General features: G+C 41.7%; 1 protein-coding gene across 2 annotated transcripts in view; it reads right to left on the bottom strand.

Annotated features, from left to right (window-relative positions):
* Positions 1 to 568: 568 nt before the first annotated feature.
* Positions 569 to 20967, bottom strand: part of LOC126267375 (28S ribosomal protein S27, mitochondrial) — a 45552-nt gene continuing 25153 nt past the window's right edge. For both annotated transcript variants that reach the window (XM_049972556.1, XM_049972557.1), the window contains 4 exons: positions 14201 to 14453; positions 12185 to 12342; positions 1189 to 1419; positions 569 to 1104 (listed from right to left, as the gene is read on the bottom strand). In XM_049972556.1, coding sequence (XP_049828513.1) covers positions 619 to 1104; positions 1189 to 1419; positions 12185 to 12342; positions 14201 to 14453 — 1128 coding nt within the window. In that variant the 3' untranslated portion in view covers positions 569 to 618. The remainder of the gene's footprint in view (positions 1105 to 1188; positions 1420 to 12184; positions 12343 to 14200; positions 14454 to 20967) is intronic.

The following is a 20967-nucleotide window of genomic DNA, read 5'->3' as shown; positions in this document are numbered from 1 at the left end:
ACGAGTAACTTCAACTTACTGTGCTCTATAGTGCTGAGACAGTGCATGTGGGAAAAAAGATTGAGGCAGCCCAATCTCAGCAATCTCTTCCAATATACTTCTCCACATTACTTAAAAGCCTTGAACTACTCACACATCTGACAGGTGCCCAATCAAAGGAGAATCACTTGTATTGGTCTTTTTATTAATAAATAATACTTTTTAAATCATTCAAAGTAAACATTCTTTTCCCCACAGACCATGAAAAGATGTCTGAAGAGAGTTCACAAAGTAGAAAACATGCTAAACATGAGATCACTCAATTAATAAGCTAAGAAGGAAAAGTAATGTACAAGTAACTAAAACTATAGGGTGAAGGAGTATTTTTGCTAAGCACTTGCACTTTGTCAATCTTCACATTAGCTCTTTACATTTTCTTAGTTTCAGTACTTTCTCTATCAAGTCGAGATAGCATCGCATACTGATTTAATTCCATATATGTAGCAATACAGCACTGCCCAAGAAAAGACTTGAAATCACAAGAAAATGAAGGAAGGATATACAAAGTTAAAAATGAACATGACACTACTACTTAAGACATTCTTTAATTATTTGCTTAATGTTCATAATTTACACACATTATTTTTTTCTTTTAGTTACTTCTGGTGGTATGTAATTTTCGTCGTCTTCTTTCTTTTTCCCTTTCCTTTTTACCTCCTCCTTTGGTACAGACTTGGCTTCTTTTATAATAAGGTTAAGTTTCTGTAAATTATCAAAAAAGAATAATTCTTCCTCTTGTTTTGCTAGCCGCTCCTTTTCCTCTTGAATTTGCTGCAATCTTTTCTGTGTCTTCACTTTGTCCAATTCTTTCTGGAGGACTTCTTCACGCAGCTTCTCCCATTCCTTATATACACTACGTTGTGCAGTTATCATCTGCTGCTCATGCTCGGCCACTACAGCTTTAACTTTACTCACGACTGCTGTATGTAAACACTCGCTTGAAACAAGGCCCAAGGTTCTTAGGTTTTCTATTTTTTGTATGCATGTATCTCTTACACTACTTCCAGCGTCCTGTTTTTCTGGATCCTTTTCCATTTTCTGGAATTCACATTCAAGTATTTTTATCTGGAACCAAAACAGAAAGAATCAGTTCTCTGAAGATTCACCAGTTTGTCATCATTTTTTACATATACACACCAGCACACTTACCCCTTCATTGAATACGGTTTGTTTTTTCTCTAACACTTCATCCAGACATTTAACAACTTTGTTCCATTTTTTATATAGTGCCCAACCCACTAACTGGTATGTGTATCCAACAGAATCAGACAAAGCTATGCCAATGGTAGCAAAAGTCTTTCCGAGCAAGAGCTGAGGATCACGTAGATCAAAATGGTCATCAAAATATGGGTTTCGTATGTACTTTACACGTACTTTCACCTGAAAAAAATATTGAAATGTAACTAACAATACCTCAAAATATTTATTTTACATGCACTTCGTTATTACCTCCCCCCCATGGAAAGTCATGGGAATAATGGAAGAAATTTGTGCGACTATCTAATGCTCGATGCCTCAACTATACACTGAGGGAACAAAAGTTATGGGATACTTCCTAATATCATGTTGAGCCTCCTTTCCCCCAGCGTAGTGCAGCAACTCGATATGGCATGGATTCAACAAGTCGTCGTAAGTCCACTGCAGAAATATTGAGCTTTGCTACCTCTACAGCCATCCATAATTGCGAAAGTGTTGCTAGTTAAGGAAGTTGTGCACTAACTGACCTCTCGATTATGTCGCATAAACGTTTCATGGTATTCTGTTGGGTGATCTAGGTGGCCAAAACATTCGCTAGAATTGACAATTTTCTTCAAACCAATCATGAACAACTGTGGCCCTGTGACATGACATCATTGCTTGGGAGTATGAAGCCCATGAATGGCTGAAAATGGCCTCCAAGTAGCCAACTACAACCATTTCCAGTCAGTGATCAGTTCAGTTGGACCAGAGGACCCAGTCCATTCTATATTAACACATTGCGCAACATTGTGGAGCCACCACCAGCTTGCACAGTGCCTTGTTGACAACTTGGAACCATGGCTTCGTGGGATCTGCACTACACTCAAACCCTACCATCAGTTCATACAAACTTAAACCAGGACTCTTCTGACTACGCCATGGTTTTCCAGTCATCCAGAGTACAACTGATATGGTCTCAAGCCCAGGAGATACGCTACAGGCGATGATGTGCTGTTAACGAAGGCACTCGCATAGTTCGTCTGCTGCCATACCTCTTTAACACCAAATTTTGCCACACTGTCCTAACAAATACTTTCATCGTACATTCCACATTGATTTCTGCAGTTATTTCATGGAATGTTGCTTGTCTGTTAGCACTAACAACTCTACGCAAATGCTGTTGCTCTCAGTCATTAAGTGAAGGGTGTCAGCCGCTTTGTTGTCTGAGGTGAGATAATGCCTGGAATTTGGTACTCCTGACACTCCTGTCACTATGGATGTCAGAATATTGAATTTCTTAATGATTTCCAAAATGGAATGTATCATGCGTCTAGCTTCAAGTACTATTTTGTATTTAACGTCTGTTAATTCCGATCGTGTGGCCATCATCATGTCAGAAATCTTTTTGCATGAATCATCTGAGCACAAGTGACAACTCTGCCAATGCACAACCCTTTTATGCCTTGTGCATGTGATACTACCGCCATTTGTATATGTTTGTATCGCTATCCTATGACTTTTGTCCCTTCAGTGTACAGTGAGTTGTTACCTTTACTTCTTCTATTATTATTATTATTATTATTATTATTATTATTATTATTATTACTATTATTCAAATCTACTTGCAATTATGTACAGCATGACCTAATACACAATTCATGAGTCAAATACGAGATACAAAAAACAAACATCAAAATAAAATAGATCTGCGCTTTGTTAGGAAAACGTTAAACAGTGGATATAGGTAAACTGGACAAATGCCAACATATCAAACATTGGCTGCATCTAAATTTTGAAGGGAAGAAAGTTTTGTGTGAGAAAATAAGTAAAATTATCGCAGAGCCTGATAGGGATGCTTTTGGAGAGTAAAACATAGCAATTTAATCATTACATACCAGAATGTCAGTATATAACAAATAAACCACGGCACTTTGACATATACTTAAATGAATCAAAACTGCATTTCTTCATAGAACGTGAATTAGGTTGCAAGGAAGAGGAAGCATACGGATACAGGCTAAGAAATTACAAACACATGAACTTGAACTTTAGAAGGTGGAGAGGTGGGCATTTATAGTAGAAATGATACATCATGTGAAAAAGACAATTGGATTGATGAGCTGAGTAAAGAAACGGTACTTGAGGTTGCATAAATAAATTTAAAACTAGAGAACAATAGCCTGATTATAGTAGCCCTGTACAGGTCACCTGAAAGCAATACTGTAGAATTTTTCAGTTGTCTGGAGGACTTACTGGAGAAGACATCAGCATACAAAAAATGTGCTATTTGTTGGAGACATCAACACAGACTCTTTAAATAACAGCAATAATTATTTGCGTTATGTTGACTTACTTCAGAGTTACAACTATTATCACATAAACTCAGCACCTACAAGAATTACTGTAGAAAGACAGACATGATTGACCACAATCTGCATAACAAAGGAGAACATAAACATACCCACCGTAGAAAACAGAAGATCTGAACACAGAGCCATTACTATGGAGATTGATTTAGGAAATGTAGATATAACTAAAAGTGATTCATTTATGTATTAAAGAAAATTTAATTATAATAAACTTAAGAGGGCATTGGGCAATGAAAAATGGGAACTAGTTTGCAATGCAACAAATGTGAATGATAAACAGGAAATTTTCTGTAAACTATTCAATAAGACTTTAAATGAAACACATCCTTTTGTAAAACAAGTAAGCAAAGTTATTAATCACAAAGCTGATAATTTCCCTTCAAAAAATCATGGAACTGGGAGAACATGAAAGTCTGTTATGTACTCTTTAGAGATACTAAATTACAATACTGTGTAACAAAATACAAACTGGGGGGAGAGGGGGGGGGGGGGGAGAGAGAGAGAGAGAGATTTCTTGACTAAACTTAAAGCTCAGAAATATGCCTATCAAGAAAGCAAACTCAACCTGTGTAAGTAAAACAGCCTGGAAAATAGTGGGAAACAGCTTCTCATCAACACACGAGCATAACATTAAAAGAAAATGACAATGTAACCAATGACCCAAAAGAGAAACACATACAGTTGTTTAATACAATTGTCACAAATGAAACACATGATTGGGCACTGAATTTAAGCCAATCCTTTTTCATCCATGGCATTACTGAGAGGGACTTCCTAGCAATCACTTCTAAACTTCAAGCTAAAATGTCTTGTGGGTGGGATGACATTTCACCTAAGCTGCTACAGGAATGCAGAGGAGAATTAGTGAAGATTCTGACACATCTAATAAATATCTCCCTCTGCCATGGAGAATTCTCTGCTCTTTTGAAAATCACTGGAATTCTACTGGTGTATAAGAAGGGAATAAAAACTGACACTAAAAATTAGAGACCAATATCATTAACTTGAGAGCTTGGGAAACTATTAGAGAGAGCAACATGAAATAAATTTGAGGTATATTTAATCAAACATAATCTACACTCCTGGAAATGGAAAAAAGAACACATTGACACCGGTGTGTCAGACCCACCATACTTGCTCCGGACACTGCGAGAGGGCTGTACAAGCAATGATCACACGCACGGCACAGCGGACACACCAGGAACCGCCGCGTTGGCCGTCGAATGGCACTAGCTGCGCAGCATTTGTGCACCGCCACCGTCAGTGTCAGCCAGTTTGCCGTGGCATACAGAGCTCCATCGCAGTCTTTAACACTGGTAGCATGCCGCGACAGAGTGGACGTGAACCGTATGTGCAGTTGACGGACTTTGAGCAAGGGCGTATAGTGGGCATGCAGGAGGCCGGGTGGATGTACCGCCAAATTGCTCAACTCGTGGGGCATGAGGTCTCCACGGTACATCGATGTTGTCGCCAGTGGTCGGCGGAAGGTGCACGTGCCCGTCGACCTGGGACCGGACCGCAGCAACGCACGGATGCACGCCAAGACCGTAGGATCCTACGCAGTGCCGTAGGGGACCGCACCGCCACTTCCCAGCAAATTAGGGACACTGTTGCTCCTGGGGTATCGGCGAGGACCATTCGCAACCGTCTCCATGAAGCTGGGCTACGGTCCCGCACACCGTTAGGCCGTCTTCCACTCACGCCCCAACATCGTGCAGCCCGCCTCCAGTGGTGTCGCGAAAGGCGTGAATGGAGGGACGAATGGAGACGTGTCGTCTTCAGCGATGAGAGTCGCTTCTGTCTTGGTGCCAATGATGGTCGTATGCGTGTTTGGCGCCGTGCAGGTGAGCGCCACAATCAGAACTGCATACAACTGAGGCACACAGTGCCAACACCCGGCATCATGGTGTGGGGAGCGAACTCCTACACTGGCCGTACACCTCTGGTGATCGTCGAGGGGACACTGAATAGTGCACGGTACATCCAAACCGTCATCGAACCCGTCGTTCTACCATTCCTAGACCGGCAAGGGAACTTGCTGTTCCAACAGGACAATGCATGTCCGCATGTATCCCGTGCCACCCAACGTGCTCTAGAAGGTGTAGTCAACTACCCTGGCCAGCAAGATCTCCGGATCTGTCCCCCATTGAGCATGTTTGGGACTGGATGAAGCGTCGTCTCACGCGGTCTGCACGTCCAGCACGAACGCTGGTCCAACTGAGGCGCCAGGTGGAAATGGCATGGCAAGCCGTTCCACAGGACTACATCCAGCATCTCTACGATCGTCTCCATGGGAGAATAGCAGCCTGCATTGCTGCGAAAGGTGGATATACACTGTACTAGTGCAGACATTGTGCATGCTCTGTTGCCTGTGTCTATGTGCCTGTGGTTCTGTCAGTGTGATCATGTGATGTATCTGACCCCAGGAATGTGTCAATAAAGTTTCCCCTTCCTGGGACAATGAATTCACGGTGTTCTTATTTCAATTTCCAGGAGTGTATTTAACAATCTACAACATGGTTTTAGACAAGGATGATCTACTGTAAAAGCAGTAGCAATTTTTATACATGAAATAGTAAAGAAGTTCGAAGAAGGAGACAGGGTAACGGGCACCTTCCTGGTTATGAGTAAAGCTGTTGATACTGTAAGTCATATAATTCTATTGCATAAATTAGAAGCATGTGGGTAGAGAGGGGTAGCGTTACAACTACTTACCTCCTATTTGAACAACAGGAAACAGTGTGTCAAGCTAAGTTATAAAAGGAACGAACAGTTAGGAACAACCATATCAACCCACGTGATACTTCAATGTGGTGTGCCCCAAGGAAGTGTATTGGGGCCTTTTCTGTGTCTCGTGTACATGAATGTTTTAACTGAACCCCAAAACTGCATGTTTGTACGTTATGCTGATGACATCTCTTGTTAGCTGGGACCGTGATGCGCAAACTACCACAAACAGAAGTGAAATCAATTATAATTTTCTGTCAAGTTATCTTATGGCAAATAAGATAATCGTAAATAAATGGAAGACAGTGACAATGCAATTTATGCTTAACTATAGTCAGAACATAAATAGAACTCTATCTATACATCCACTGGCCTTTAGCTATGGAAACAAACAAAATTTTTTGGTTATAGTTGTTGACAAACAGTGTAATTTTTGACAAACACCTGCCATGGAAAGAACATATAGACCATATTTATAAGAAAACCAGTACAAATGTGTGTACTGAAAAGGGTCTCAGCCTTCGTGGATCATGATAGCTTGGGACAAACATACTTTGGAGCAATACATCCACATCTTCTGTATGGTATTGAGATATGGGGAGGGGCACCAGCTGCCTATACAGGCGGGTTCTTCAGACTACAAATAAGGTAGAAAGAGTGGTAGTCAAGGTAAATAGGAGAGAGCCTTGCAGAGAAATCTTCAGAAAATATGAGCACTATTCAAAAAGTAGGGAACATTTCCATCTGACACCGGTAGGCGTGCACCAATTGTGTACATTTTGGTATGTGTGTGCTCTGCAGCTCAGTTGGCATTCATCCGTGACAGTGGGAAAGTCTCTGCACATCTGTTTTTTTTTTTTCTTTTTTTTTTTCGAAATTCGAATTTGAAATGTGTGCTGCAATCAAAAATCTCTCCAGTTGTGAGGTGCAATCTGTGATATGGTTTTGTTGGCAAAAATCCTAAAACCTATAGAAATTTATCGTGAACTGTGTGAAGTGTACGGAAACAACGTAATGAGTGAATGTTCCATCGAGAAATGGTGCATTCGGTTTGAAAATGGTCAAACCAATGTTAACGACAAAGAGAAGAGCAGAATGAGATTTTCACTCTGCAGCGGAGTGTGCGCTGATATGAAACTTCCTGCCAGATTAAAACTGTGTGCCCGACCGAGACTCGAACTCGGGACCTTTGCCTTCTGTAAGGTTTGGAAGGTAGGAGACGGATACTGGCAGAAGTAAAGCTGTGAGTACCGGGCGTGAGTCGTGCTTCGGTAGCTCAGATGGTAGAGCACTTGCCCGCGAAAGGCACAGGTCCCGAGTTCAAGTCTCGGTCGGGCACACAGTTTTAATCTGCCAGGAAGTTTCAAAGAGAAGAGCAGACGCCCGAGCATTGTGACTGACGATCTTGTCGTTAATGTTGATGAAACGATTTGTGAAACCCATCGCATCACAATAATGGAGCTCTCGCTTTCTTTTCCACAAGTTTCACGGACTTTGTTGTTTGAAATTGTCACTCACAAGCTAGGCTACCACAAATTTTGTTTTTGCACAACAATGCCCGACCTCACATGGCAAACCACAATAAAGAACTCATTAATTTATTCAAATGGGACATTTTCCCTCATCCGCCCTACAGCCCCGATCTTGCACCAAGCGACTTCCACTTGTTTCCCAAGATGAAGAACTAGCTTGCAACACAGTGCTTTGATGAAGACACGGAACTCCCGGCAGGCGTGATTCACCGGGTGAAGTCTCAGGCGGGAGAATTTTATTCTTACCCTTGCAGTGTTTCTTCTCAGACATCAGATTCACACTCAGTAGTCCTCTGGAAAGTGTCAATGTTTTTGCATTAAGATAACATGAGACATGCATGCAAACACCTTATTTTCCACTTCAGTTACATCCATATTAACCAGTGTATAAATTCAAGGCACATATTTCTGCAGTAGCTTAACATTGGTCACACCATTAACTGGTTTTTGTCTACTCGTTTCGTCTATTGGTATGGCAATAACACAGTGAGGCTATTACACTAACCTACAGATGATCCTAGTGGCTGCACATTTTACAGACAAATGGCATTCATTTACTTGGACTAATACAATGCTATAATTTAACAACAGAAAATCCAAGATGAAATAATGACTATATTATGAAAAGGATAGTTGCTACTCACCATGCAGCAGAGCTGATGAGTTGCAGAGAGGCATAACTGCCTATCTGCAACTCTGCATCTACGCTATGTGGTAACAACTATACTTTTCATAAAGTTATAATTTAAACGTGTTTCCAGTTTGTTTCAGTTGTTTGAGCTCAGGTGCTTGCCTTGTAACTGTTGACTGATCTGATTGTGAGAGAACTTGCTTCCTTCCTCTATGCACAGTAGTGGTACTGGCCAGTGCAAGCCAGCACTGCCACAACTACACTGATTGCAGTCATTAGTTGATGCAGCATATCATCAGCATGGCCAACCCAAGTACATTGGTACAGCCATTCAGCTGGCAACCACAACTATCAGGAAAATCCAGGCTGCTTCTGCAGCATTTTGACAGGCAAGCTACGTGACACTTGGAAAACCTGCATCTCAACACGCCTGACCCTGGTATATGTACTGGCCACCCTGGTGGCAGAGAAGGCACTGAATTGATAACTGCCCAGAGAAACACTGTTGCTCTACTGCTGTCCGTTGGTGAAGTCATCATCATCCATCACCCTACAGGACCATTCGTTGTACAGTATGGCATCAGCTTCAATGGGCTGAGTGTCCAAGAAAGACTCTTCTAGTCTCTAACCTGCTTTGTTACTGAGTGAAGACAGCCAGACATCAGGAGGGGGGAGGGGGGGGGGGCAGCAGAGTTTGCTCCCTGGATGTCATCACTTCCATCACCAGTCACTGCTGGGGCACGCTGCCAGCCCATCATGCATGTGGCATAGCGGCATGGGTCTGCAACACCAGCACATGATACAGCTATGCCACCAGCTGGGAATGCCTACCTCACAATATCACTGCTCATGGGCTGTGCTGAACCGTGCCGGACACAGGCAACGATGCAACAAAGCATTGCCATCGAGGATTGAAGTTTGATGCCCATTCTTGCTCAGTGTGGGTATATGATTTCTGATGTATGCTTCACCAGAGAAATAAATCAAGTAGTGCCAACCTGAGTGTGGTTGGGTTTGCTCCTGCCCCCAAGAAAGAAGCCACATGCTTATGGGATCATACTCACCTCCCTGACAATTCTGCTCCTGACCTCCTCACCCTGCAACAGGGTGACTCTACCCAGCAATGTTGATGCTGTGGCAGCACACTTCATGTCTTTCATAACATGAATACTACAAATGATCAAAGAGCTACTTCGTTTCAGTTAGTAGCGCCACTTAGGCTGCCATGATTCAGAATAATTATTGTGGTTTTTTTCTTACTTAATGAGCCTTTAACAAAGGAGACCACAGACTAAACTATTACCGCAGCATACATTTACACACTGTTGTCATGCCTACACAAACACTGTTGTCCTATCTACCTGCAAAAACCTTCATGGCTTTTAAGACTGAGAAAATTTTCAAGAAAAGTTCCTTCATGTCTCTGATATTATCGAGGCAATACGCATCACAATGTTTGTACTGTAAAAAATGTGTTGAGCTTTTCTTTATGAGATACATCTTCAACTGAAAATAATTCTCCATCTGCAAATCTGTCAAAATATATCTTCCAAACATGATCACGAACTAAGGCATTGCAGGCAACAAATCTATGCACTTAAACTGTAATATATGTTCATCCCACACAGCAACAGACAAGAACATACTGATGCTCTTCCATTCAGACTTTACATGTTACTAAAGCCACTCTCCCATGGAACAAAAGATGTTTGCAGACATAGAACAGGTCAAGTTTAGTGATATCACTGTGCAGAATTTCAGTTTTCATAGCTTTTGGTACCATACAAATTTTTTATCATAAAATGTTAGGGCAGGAAATGTTTTTATAATAAAATGGCAGGAAATGCAGCACATCAGGCACTTGCGCGTGTACACACACACACACACACACACACACACACACACATTCTCTCTCTCTCAGGGTTTTACTGCCTGAACGTGAGAATGATGAAGTAATCTTTATCTTATCTGGAAGACTTGTAAAATTGTATCACACTATTTGTACAGGAAGTTTTAAAAGTTGATGTCCTTACTGACAGGACAAAGAACTCTCCTTTAGGTCTTGTATCATGGTCATGGATATGGCAGTTTTTATTTATGTATGCTACAAAGGCATTAACGTGGCTAGCACATGGACAAGAGCAGAAATGTGTGTTATACTAGAGGCAACATAGCAATGTTACATGTGCCCATTTTCTTAAACAAACTGTGTAGTTTAAGCACCAGAACCAATGCTGGAGAGAGCCGCAGTTCCAAATGAAAATGAAGAGCACATTCGGTGTGATGCACCAGCTTTTTATAAGAGCGCACCAACCATGACCGAAACCATGTCTAACATGCTTCACAATAAGAAACTCACTTCGTGTGAGGATGGCATTGTGGACTGCCATGCCTCACTTCAAATTTTACATGTGTACTGCACGACATCACCAACTGTCTGTCATAAATGTTTCTTTAATCTTGGTCTTCAGTATTTCTCTTTAACAGTACCAATATTCTAAAAAAACTTTCCCATGGGATGTACAAATAATTGCTGTATCCTGCTATTAGTGCATGTGAGTGACTGCACCAAGTGTAGTGTCACTGTGCGTATGCACTCAAATCAATCACCAACTGTATCAGTGCAGGCTGGCCACTAGAGGCCATATGTAAAAACCTTTCCCTCAGCATGGTCTGTGCTACGCCGTTTACAGGTGACTCACATCTAAACACACACACAGCAGTGCTGACTCACCCCCCATTATGTTCTTTTAGTTTGCACTGCTCACATAAGTCATTCTGTGCATCCCTTAGGTTGCACCTTCTGTATGATTCTTTTGTACTGTTGCGTGTGGAGTCACAAGAGACTTATTTCCATTATTGTTCAGAGGTTTTCGAATGAAGCCATATTTCTTTTACTTGGGTCAGTTTCATGCATTACTTGCTTACTACAATAACAATAATAATATAAAATGTTAGTTTGATTTTCATTTCATTCTTTGAAATGTAGTCAGTTGGCAAGTTTCTTGCACTGTTTCTCTTGGTGATTGAATCGTTTCATACTTTTTGTTACACAGAGCTAGTTTCCTAGCATTTCTTGTTCTGGTGGACAAGTTAATGTTTTATCATGCTGAATTCAGTACCTCTGATTGTCGGCTGGTAACTCTTAAGAAATTGACGTTGACAGACATCTGTAATAAGTCATCTTTAGACAAAGAGGCTATATTATCATGAGCTTTCCTACACTTGAATCTTCTTCTGCATCACATTTTTAACCCAAGTTCCACACATAAAGAAATACAGTTTAATAAGTGAAATGAAAGCATTTGAATTCACACATGTATGTCTCTAAAGCTGCGTGTATAAAAACACTCTTCTGTTGCAACACTTTTCCTTTCAAAATTTGTTTCTTCTTGTTTTCTTGGCAAATATAAAGTTAGCACCTACAAAACAGCATTCCCTGCCTGCCTTTCAGTACCACAGAACATAGTGTATGCTGAGAACTTTTCCAGTTATTTGTACAATGTTCAAGTTTGTATGTCTATCGGTACCCAGATAGGTACACCATAATTAGTAGTTGTACTAATGTCTCCAGGACAATTTGAAATGTCAGCACTACATTAATCACCTCTAGAACTAACATTTTTCTGGTTTAAACATATTAATAATCTCTTGACATATCTATTTGCTTAATTCATGAAAGAAAAAACTTTAACTTCAATTCTTGCCTCTTCTTCAGTGTCATTTTCTTCCACCACCTCCTCTTTCCAAGGTTCAGCCCCAGGATCCTTTAAGTACATATGGCACGAATAGAGGGCAAGGTGTGCAGTAAGAGGATTGGACCAGTCCTCCTGTAGCATTTCCATTGCAGCAACTTTTGCAGCAGCTGTAAAATAAAAATGCCTAATTACACAAGAAAATGGTCTTAAACTGAAATCTATCAAATAAACATACTCATTTAACAGACATAAATGCATGTGGCTTGCTATCAGAAACATAAGCCACTTGTTCCCCTAAAGAGAAAAATGTTTGACAAAATCTGACACTCCAGTCACCCAAGAACCTAGCACAGCACAGCACAGCAAATGAGCAACAGCATGGTCACAACATTTGAAAACCTGAGAGGTCGAATGTTAGATCTCTCTTTCTGGACCTACAGCTTTGAGTAACTATTTCTTACATGCATTGTTTGTACAGTGTCAAACCGAATGAGGGGTCTATAACACCACAGTTTCCTACGATGCTTTTTGATGATCCAGGGCATGTAAATGTGAGGGGTTTTTGTTTTCTTTTTTTAAATCAAATATTTCCTAATGGTCCTGATTTAATTAAGTCCACGCACTTTATCTGACATTTTCCGGAGAATAGATTCCATTCCCAACTATGTAGAAAGTATAAACTGAAGGGGGACTGCTGCCATCAACTGCAGCGGGACCAGTGGCAACGAGTGAAAACGTGTACCAAACCGGGATTCGAACCCGGAATCTCCAGCTTACTAGGAAGGAGTGGTAACCACTGCGACATCCGGGACACAGCATTATCGCAATTGCATGGACTATCTTGGTACGCCTCAAGGTCAATCCACACTACCACCAAGCACCATCTGTCGACAGTCCCTGTCCATTATACTCCTGCTTGCTACTGAGAGATTCCCACAGGAGGTCAGACATATTTGTGCCTATGCACTGAAGAAAGTGGATCCATTGCTCAGCCAGGCTTATCAATTATTTGAAAGCATGGTGCCTGCTCGTACGGACAGGGATCGCAGACAGGTGGCACTCGGTGGGAGTGTGAACTGGCCGTGAGGCGTAGAAAGATAATCTGTGCAGTTGTGATAACACTGTGTCCCCGATGTTGCAATGGTTACCGTACCTTCCTAGTAAGCAAGAGATCCTGGGTTTGAATCGCGGTCCGGTAAACATTTTTGCTCATTGCTGCTGATTCCACTTAATGTTCCATTACAGCTGATATCAGTGCTCCCCCTTCACTTTACATGCAGTGTTTCACAGCTGTGGGATCTGAATGGTGTCTGTTCTTTCGAATGAACAGACATCATGCATTCAAATATGTAGAAAGTTTTCAAAGTAACTACCTTTAGTTGCCATAACCTTCTACGGAATTCAATACATTAAGCAGTTAAAAATTTCTGTAGATAGGAGGATAAATGGAAACCAGCAATGCCCAATCTGGGGAACAGGATGGACGTTCCAACAATATTTTCTTCAAACCTATCAGTTTTCTCATTGCTAAAAACCTTTACACATCATCCTGCTAAAAGACTTTTCTCCCTCCTTTTGCAATCCAGATCTCTTTGCACATACTTATTCATATAGTTGATCCAGAAGTCTTGTATAGCATTCACTGACAGTATGAACACATACTTTTCCATCCTGGAAAATACTGGCCAGCACATGGAACTGACATTGCCACTTCTGGTGTAGAGCGACCAGCTTCCACCCATTGTATTCTTTGCTGTTTTGTTTCTGTCCTTTTATTGCACGCTATTCGTGCTCAAATGAAGCACACATTTGATGAAGGTAATGGTAAGCTATGTTCACATAGACTGTAGGGCAACACAAATGGGCTTAACTAAATTATGCCTGAAGACGGTGTTGAATAACTGCATTTTAACAGTGATAGTTATGTTATAAAACAGCCTATTTATGATCACGATGCAATACAACTGAGTAAATGGTTGAACTGCATTTATTGCTTTTTTTAGCTTTTGCTATAATATAATTTACCTGCATAATTTCCCGATTTTAGAAATGTATCCATTAACAAACATGAACAATAATAATCAGGAAAGATTCCATAGTTAATTCTGTCATTCAAAATGTTCAACAGCTGTTCATGTCTGCCAAGTTCTAGTAAGATACGAATGACAGCATGTGGTGTGGAAGGTAACATAGATGATGTGTTTTCACTTAATCGAAGCTTATGAACCAAATCTTCCAACTCATCAGCATGTTCTTCAGTCTTCACAGCATTTGCAAACTGTAACAGAAATGAAAATGACATTACTACACCCATGAAAATGTTACTGCACAAAGGAAACAAAATAAGCCTGTGCTGAGTAGATACTACATTAAAATCATTTAAAATGGCAAACTGTGCAACAACACATGAAAAGTATTCCAAGGTTCCTAATATACTTATTTAGTTTGCAAGATGGAACATCAACACAAGCAATTAATAATGAAAATAATCTAATCATCATCTTTTCATTGACAGTGCTTTAACAGAAGGCATGTTTGCTGATTAAATTACAGGAATAGCGTTCTGCAGAATTATGTAAATATTAAAATCTTCGCAAGAGATTTTGTGGTGTGCATAATCAGTAGAACCCTATTCCCATAATTTGAAATAACACCATACATGATGTAATGCCAGATTAAGTGCATTTTACCATTTGATGTATGAAGACAGGAATTCAAACCAGACATGATGGTGTTTCAATGCAAAGGATTAAACCTGGAGGCAAAATAATAAAGAAAATGAACTTATAAAAACTGTATCTGTCATCAGAGGAACACAATTCTGCAAAAAAGAAGCAATTCATGATTACTCTTGCAAAATAATAATCCATACACCTATCTGCCTCCTCTCTCACTGTACAAAACACTCACTGAAATTGTAACAAACCACGCAGAAAAAAAAAAACATTAGTTTTTAATCTGATAAAGCAAATGACCTTTAGACAAGTAAATGTTACAGTGTACCATTTGCAAGTCTCAAATAAAATTATATGATGGGGTGTTTACAAAGTAACAATATTATGAAAAGGAAAGTTGTCACTCACCATATAGCAGAGATGCTCAGTTGCAGATAGGCACAACAAAATGTCTGTCACAAATAAGCTTTCGGCCAACAAAGCCTTTATCAAAAATAGATCACACACACACACACACACACACACACACACACACACACACACACAAACACACAACTGCAGTCTCTGGCAGCTGAAGCCACACTGCGAGCAGCAGCAACAGCATTTCATAATGGGAGTGGCAACTGGGTGGGGGTAAGGAGGAGGATAGGGTGGGGAGTGGGAGGGATAGTTAGGTAGGGGGTGGGGACAGTGAATTACTACTGGGGAGCATACAGGGACAAGGTTGAGGGAGGATAGGGCAGGCAGGTGCAGTCGAGAGGTTAGACGGGGGAAAGGGGAGAGGGGGCGGTAGCAGAAAAGGAGAGAAATAAAAAGACTGGGTGCATTGGTGGAATGAGGGCTGTGTAGTGCTGAAATGGGTACAAGGAAGGTGTTGGATGGGTGAGGACAATGACTAACAAAGGTTGGGGCCAGGAGAGTAATAGGAAGATACGATATATTTCAGGGACAGTTCCCACCTGCACAATTCAGAAAAGCTGGTGTTGGTGGGAAGGATTCGTATGGCACAGGGTGTGAAGAAGTCACTGCGATGAAGGATGTTGTGTTGGGCCACCCACAAAATGTAGCCAAGAAACAAGTGGGCCACCCTGTTGCTCAGCACACTGACCAACACGACATTCTTCATTTCATTGACTGCTTCACACCCTGTGCCATATGGATCCTTCCCAGTAGCACCAGCTTTTCTGAATTGCACATGTGGGAACTCTCCTGGCATCGACCTTCATTAGTCATTGTCCTCACCATCCAGCCCCTTCCCTGTTCTCATTCCAGCACTACACATCCCTCATTCCACTGACGCACCCAGTCTTTTTACTTCTCTCCTTTTCACAAGTTTTCATATTTTGGTAAGCTCAACAGGTTTCATTAAACCAAGTTTTGGCATGTACACAAAGGGAAATGTGCATGGTGGATCATTATCTGTTTTGATTTGTGGTGGGGAGGTAAGTAATTTTAATGTGAGAACTATTCAAAAACTGAGAACTGTTCTAGAAGAAAGAAAACAAATAACTGGAGCAAGGAACAGATTAGAACGAATGAAATAACTGAAAGTGTAATGGAGATGAGCAAGGTACGTCCAAGACAAGGCCTTTATCAAACAGTGCATGTCAAATGTTGTTGTTGTTGTTGTTGGTGGTGGTGGTGGTGGTGGTGGTGGTGGTGGCTATGGTGACTGTGGTTGTTGTTATTATGTTGATTACTTTATGCAATACTTCCTTCAAAAAAAAAAAAAAAAATTAATCGAACCAGTTTTCATTGATTTTATAAATCTACAAATTTTGTCATGATGTACGAATATAATGAGGGCTATATTAAAATGACCTTAAAATGGACATGGTTTATTTTACCCAAGAAATAATCATACCAAGATCTGACAACAGACTTAAGTGTAAAATGTAATTTGAACAAAAAAGTTAGAGGAATAGTAGAATGAATCTAGGTTCCAAAGGAAGTAAAACATTATTAATAAACATTTACATTAGAAGCAATCAGCTGTTGGGAGGATCTAGAGATCTAAGAATAAATTCAAATACAATTTGAGAAGAACAATTATGGAAGGAACAGTAATAGACTAGACCGATAAGGACACATTCATGAACATTAAATCAAGTCACAAGCAGGTACTTTTTAGTGATAGAATTACTACTTCATTCTGAGAAATCTCTTTCTCAGCACTTTCCACGAGTTTTATTTTCATAGTTTGCAGTGCTCTTAGCTTTCCTCTACTCACTTTTTATTTGTCTCATAGTCTTTCAAAGACTTCTCAGTTGCCCTTTTGTCTGTTACTGATTCACTGTATCTACCACGTGCATTTTGGAAATTATGTATTAACTGCTTTGTGACAGTTACAGACACCACACACTCTCTGTGACTGCATCATGAACAGCACTAACAGTACGAGAGTGGCTTCTGTCAAATTTTTGACCAAAACAGAGAAATCTCTTTCAAGGCTGATATTGCCATGGAAGAGACTGCAAGTATCCTTGATAAACCTCTTCACATTTTCACGTTCACTCTTAACCTGAAAGACCATTATCCAGAACTGATTGATGCAACGACAAACCCCATCAAATTCTTTGAGGATATCCTTCACTGACATCAGATCCCCACTTTCTTATGATCAGCATTAATTGCCACTTCTGGGTCTAAACATGGAATGCCCTTTGCAAAAGAGTATGTCAGGGGTAATTTATCCTGAATTTTGGATACCATACTTTTTATAAATATAAGGCACTCATTTCAGAATGCCAAGATATGTTTCTTCAATGTGTCATATTGACCAAGGGCTTCTTTGGCTCTGTGTATGATGTCCATTTTCTGAGGTTACAACTAATTAATATTTAACTAATTAATGGAAAATCTCATATAAAGATGTGAAACAATTACTAACAAAGAGATAGAGGGGCTGGCCAGTACTTACCTCAGCTCAGTACAGCCGATAGAAAGACAAAAAAAAAAAACCGAAAATTTAAGTTCCTAGCTTTCGGAATAAATGTTCCTTCATCAGGGAGGAGAGAGGGGAAAGAAAGGGAAGAAGGGAAAGTGGATTTAGTTACTCACAACCCAGGTTATGAAGCAACAGGGAAAGGAAAACAGGGAAGGTAGCAAGGATGGAGGCATGGTTGTCTGAGGGAAGCCAAAGATATTCTACTGCAGGTACTGTGCCAGCTTCAAACCAAAGAGGTTGCATACAGAAGTAAAGAGGTGTATAGTATAAAGATGTAGGATGGAAAGATGCATGAATGGCTAAAGAGGAAAGGGAAAGAGGAGAAGACTGAAAAGTAAATGGGAGTGAGGTTGTTTAACGTAGGTTCAGTCCAGGGGGATGGCGGGATGAAAGGATGTGCTGGAGTGCAAGTTCCCATCTCCGCAGTTCAGAGGGACTGGTGTTGGGTGGGAGAAGCCAAATGGCACGTACAGTGTAGCAGGTTCCTAGGTCCCTAGAATTATGCTGGAGGGCATGCTCCGCTACTGGGTATTGGACATCTCCTAGGCGGACAGTTCGTCTGTGTCCGTTCATACGCTCAGCCAGTTTAGTTGTTGTCATACCAATGTAAAAGGCTGTGCAGTGCAGGCATGTCAGCTGATAAATGACATGTGTAGTCTCACACGTGGCCCTGCCTTGAATTGTGTATGTTTTCCTAGTAGCGGGGCTGGAGTAGGTGGTTGTGGGGGGATGCTTGGGGCAGGTTTTGCAGCGGGGTCGGTTACAGGGGTAGGAAGCGCTGGGCAGAGAAGGTAGTCTGGGAATATTGCAGGGTTTAACAAGGATGTTACGGAGGTTAGGGGGACGACGAAAGGCAACTCTGGGTGGTGTGGGGAGAATTTTGTCAAGGGATGATCTCATTTCAGGGGTTGACTTGAGAAAGTCATATCCCTGGCGGAGTAATTTATTGATGTATTCGAGGCCAGGATAATATTGGGTGACAAGGGGGATGCTTCTGTGTGGTCTGAGGGTAGGAATATTGTTGTTGGACGGGGAGGAATGTATTGCTCGGGAGATCTGTTTGTGGACAAGGTCTGCAGGATAGTTGCGGGAGAGGAAAGCACTGGTCAGGTTATTGGTGTAATTGTTGAGGGATTCATCACTGGAGCAGATACGTTTGCCACGAATACCTAGGCTGTAGGGAAGGGAGCGTTTGATGTGGAATGGATGGCAGCTATCAAAGTGAAGTTACTGTTGTTTGTTGGTGGGTTTGATATGGACAGAGGTGTGGATGTGAACTTCAACAAGATGAAGGTCAACATCCAGGAAGGTGGCTTTGGTTTTGGAGAAGGACCAGGTGAAATTCAGATTCGAAAAGGAGTTGAGGTTATGGAGGAAATTAAGGAGTGTTTCTTCACCATGAGTCCAGACCACAAAGATGTCATCTATAAACCTATACCAGGCCAGGGGAAGCAGCTGTTGGGTCTTCAGGAAAGCCTCCTCCATGCGGCCCATGAAGAGGTTGGCATAGGATGGAGCCATCCTGGTTCCCATGGCAGTTCCCCTGATTTGTTTGTAGGTCTGGCCTTCAAAAGTGAAGTAATTATGGGTGAGGATGAAGTTGGTAAGTGTGATAAGGAATGAGGTTTTTGGAAGATCTTCGGGTGGGCGTTGGGAGAGGTAGTGCTCAAGGGCAGAGAGACCATGGGTGTGTGGGATGTTTGTGTAAAGGGATGTAGCATCTATGGTCACAAGAAAGGTTTCAGGTGGGAGAGGAGTGGGGATGGATTTGAGGCGTTCTAGGAAGTGGTTTGTGTCCTTGATGTAGGATGGGAGTCTGCAGGTGATAGGTTGGAGGTGTTGGTCTACCAGAGCTGAGATACGTTCTGTTGGGGCTTTGAAGCCTGCTACAATGGGACGGCCAGGATGGTTTTCTTTGTGGATTACTCCCATCCTACATCAAGGACACAAACCACTTCCTAGAACGCCTCAAATCCATCCCCACTCCTCTCCCACCTGAAACCTTTCTTGTGACCATAGATGCTACATCCCTTTACACAAACATCCCACACACCCATGGTCTCTCTGCCCTTGAGCACTACCTCTCCCAACGCCCACCCGAAGATCTTCCAAAAACCTCATTCCTTATCACACTTACCAACTTCATCCTCACCCATAATTACTTCACTTTTGAAGGCCAGACCTACAAACAAATCAGGGGAACTGCCATGGGAACCAGGATGGCTCCATCCTATGCCAACCTCTTCATGGGCCGCATGGAGGAGGCTTTCCAGAAGACCCAACAGCTGCTTCCCCTGGCCTGGTATAGGTTTATAGATGACATCTTTGTGGTCTGGACTCATGGTGAAGAAACACTCCTTAATTTCCTCCATAACCTCAACTCCTTTTCGAATCTGAATTTCACCTGGTCCTTCTCCAAAACCAAAGCCACCTTCCTGGATGTTGACCTTCATCTTGTTGAAGCTCACATCCACACCTCTGTCCATATCAAACCCACCAACAAACAACAGTACCTTCACTTTGATAGCTGCCATCCATTCCACATCAAATGCTCCCTTCCCTACAGCCTAGGTATTCGTGGCAAACGTATCTGCTCCAGTGATGAATCCCTCAACAATTACACCAATAACCTGACCAGTGCTTTCCTCTCCCGCAACTATCCTGCAGACCTTGTCCACAAACAGATCTCCCGAGCAATACATTCCTCCCCGTCCAACAACAATATTCCTACCCTCAGACCACACAGAAGCATCCCCCTTGTCACCCAATATTATCCTGGCCTCGAATACATCAATAAATTACTCCGCCAGGGATATGACTTTCTCAAGTCAACCCCTGAAATGAGATCATCCCTTGACAAAATTCTCCCCACACCACCCAGAGTTGCCTTTCGTCGTCCCCCTAACCTCCGTAACATCCTTGTTAAACCCTGCAATATTCCCAGACTACCTTCTCTGCCCAGCGCTTCCTACCCCTGTAACCGACCCCGCTGCAAAACCTGCCCCATGCATCCCCCCACAACCACCTACTCCAGCCCCGCTACTAGGAAAACATACACAATTCAAGGCAGGGCCACGTGTGAGACTACACATGTCATTTATCAGCTGACATGCCTGCACTGCACAGCCTTTTACATTGGTATGACAACAACTAAACTGGCTGAGCGTATG

Source organism: Schistocerca gregaria, chromosome 4 (assembly GCF_023897955.1).
Source record: "Schistocerca gregaria isolate iqSchGreg1 chromosome 4, iqSchGreg1.2, whole genome shotgun sequence".
Classification (NCBI taxonomy): Eukaryota; Metazoa; Arthropoda; class Insecta; order Orthoptera; family Acrididae; genus Schistocerca; species Schistocerca gregaria.
This window is presented reverse-complemented; position numbering and strand designations above follow the sequence as displayed.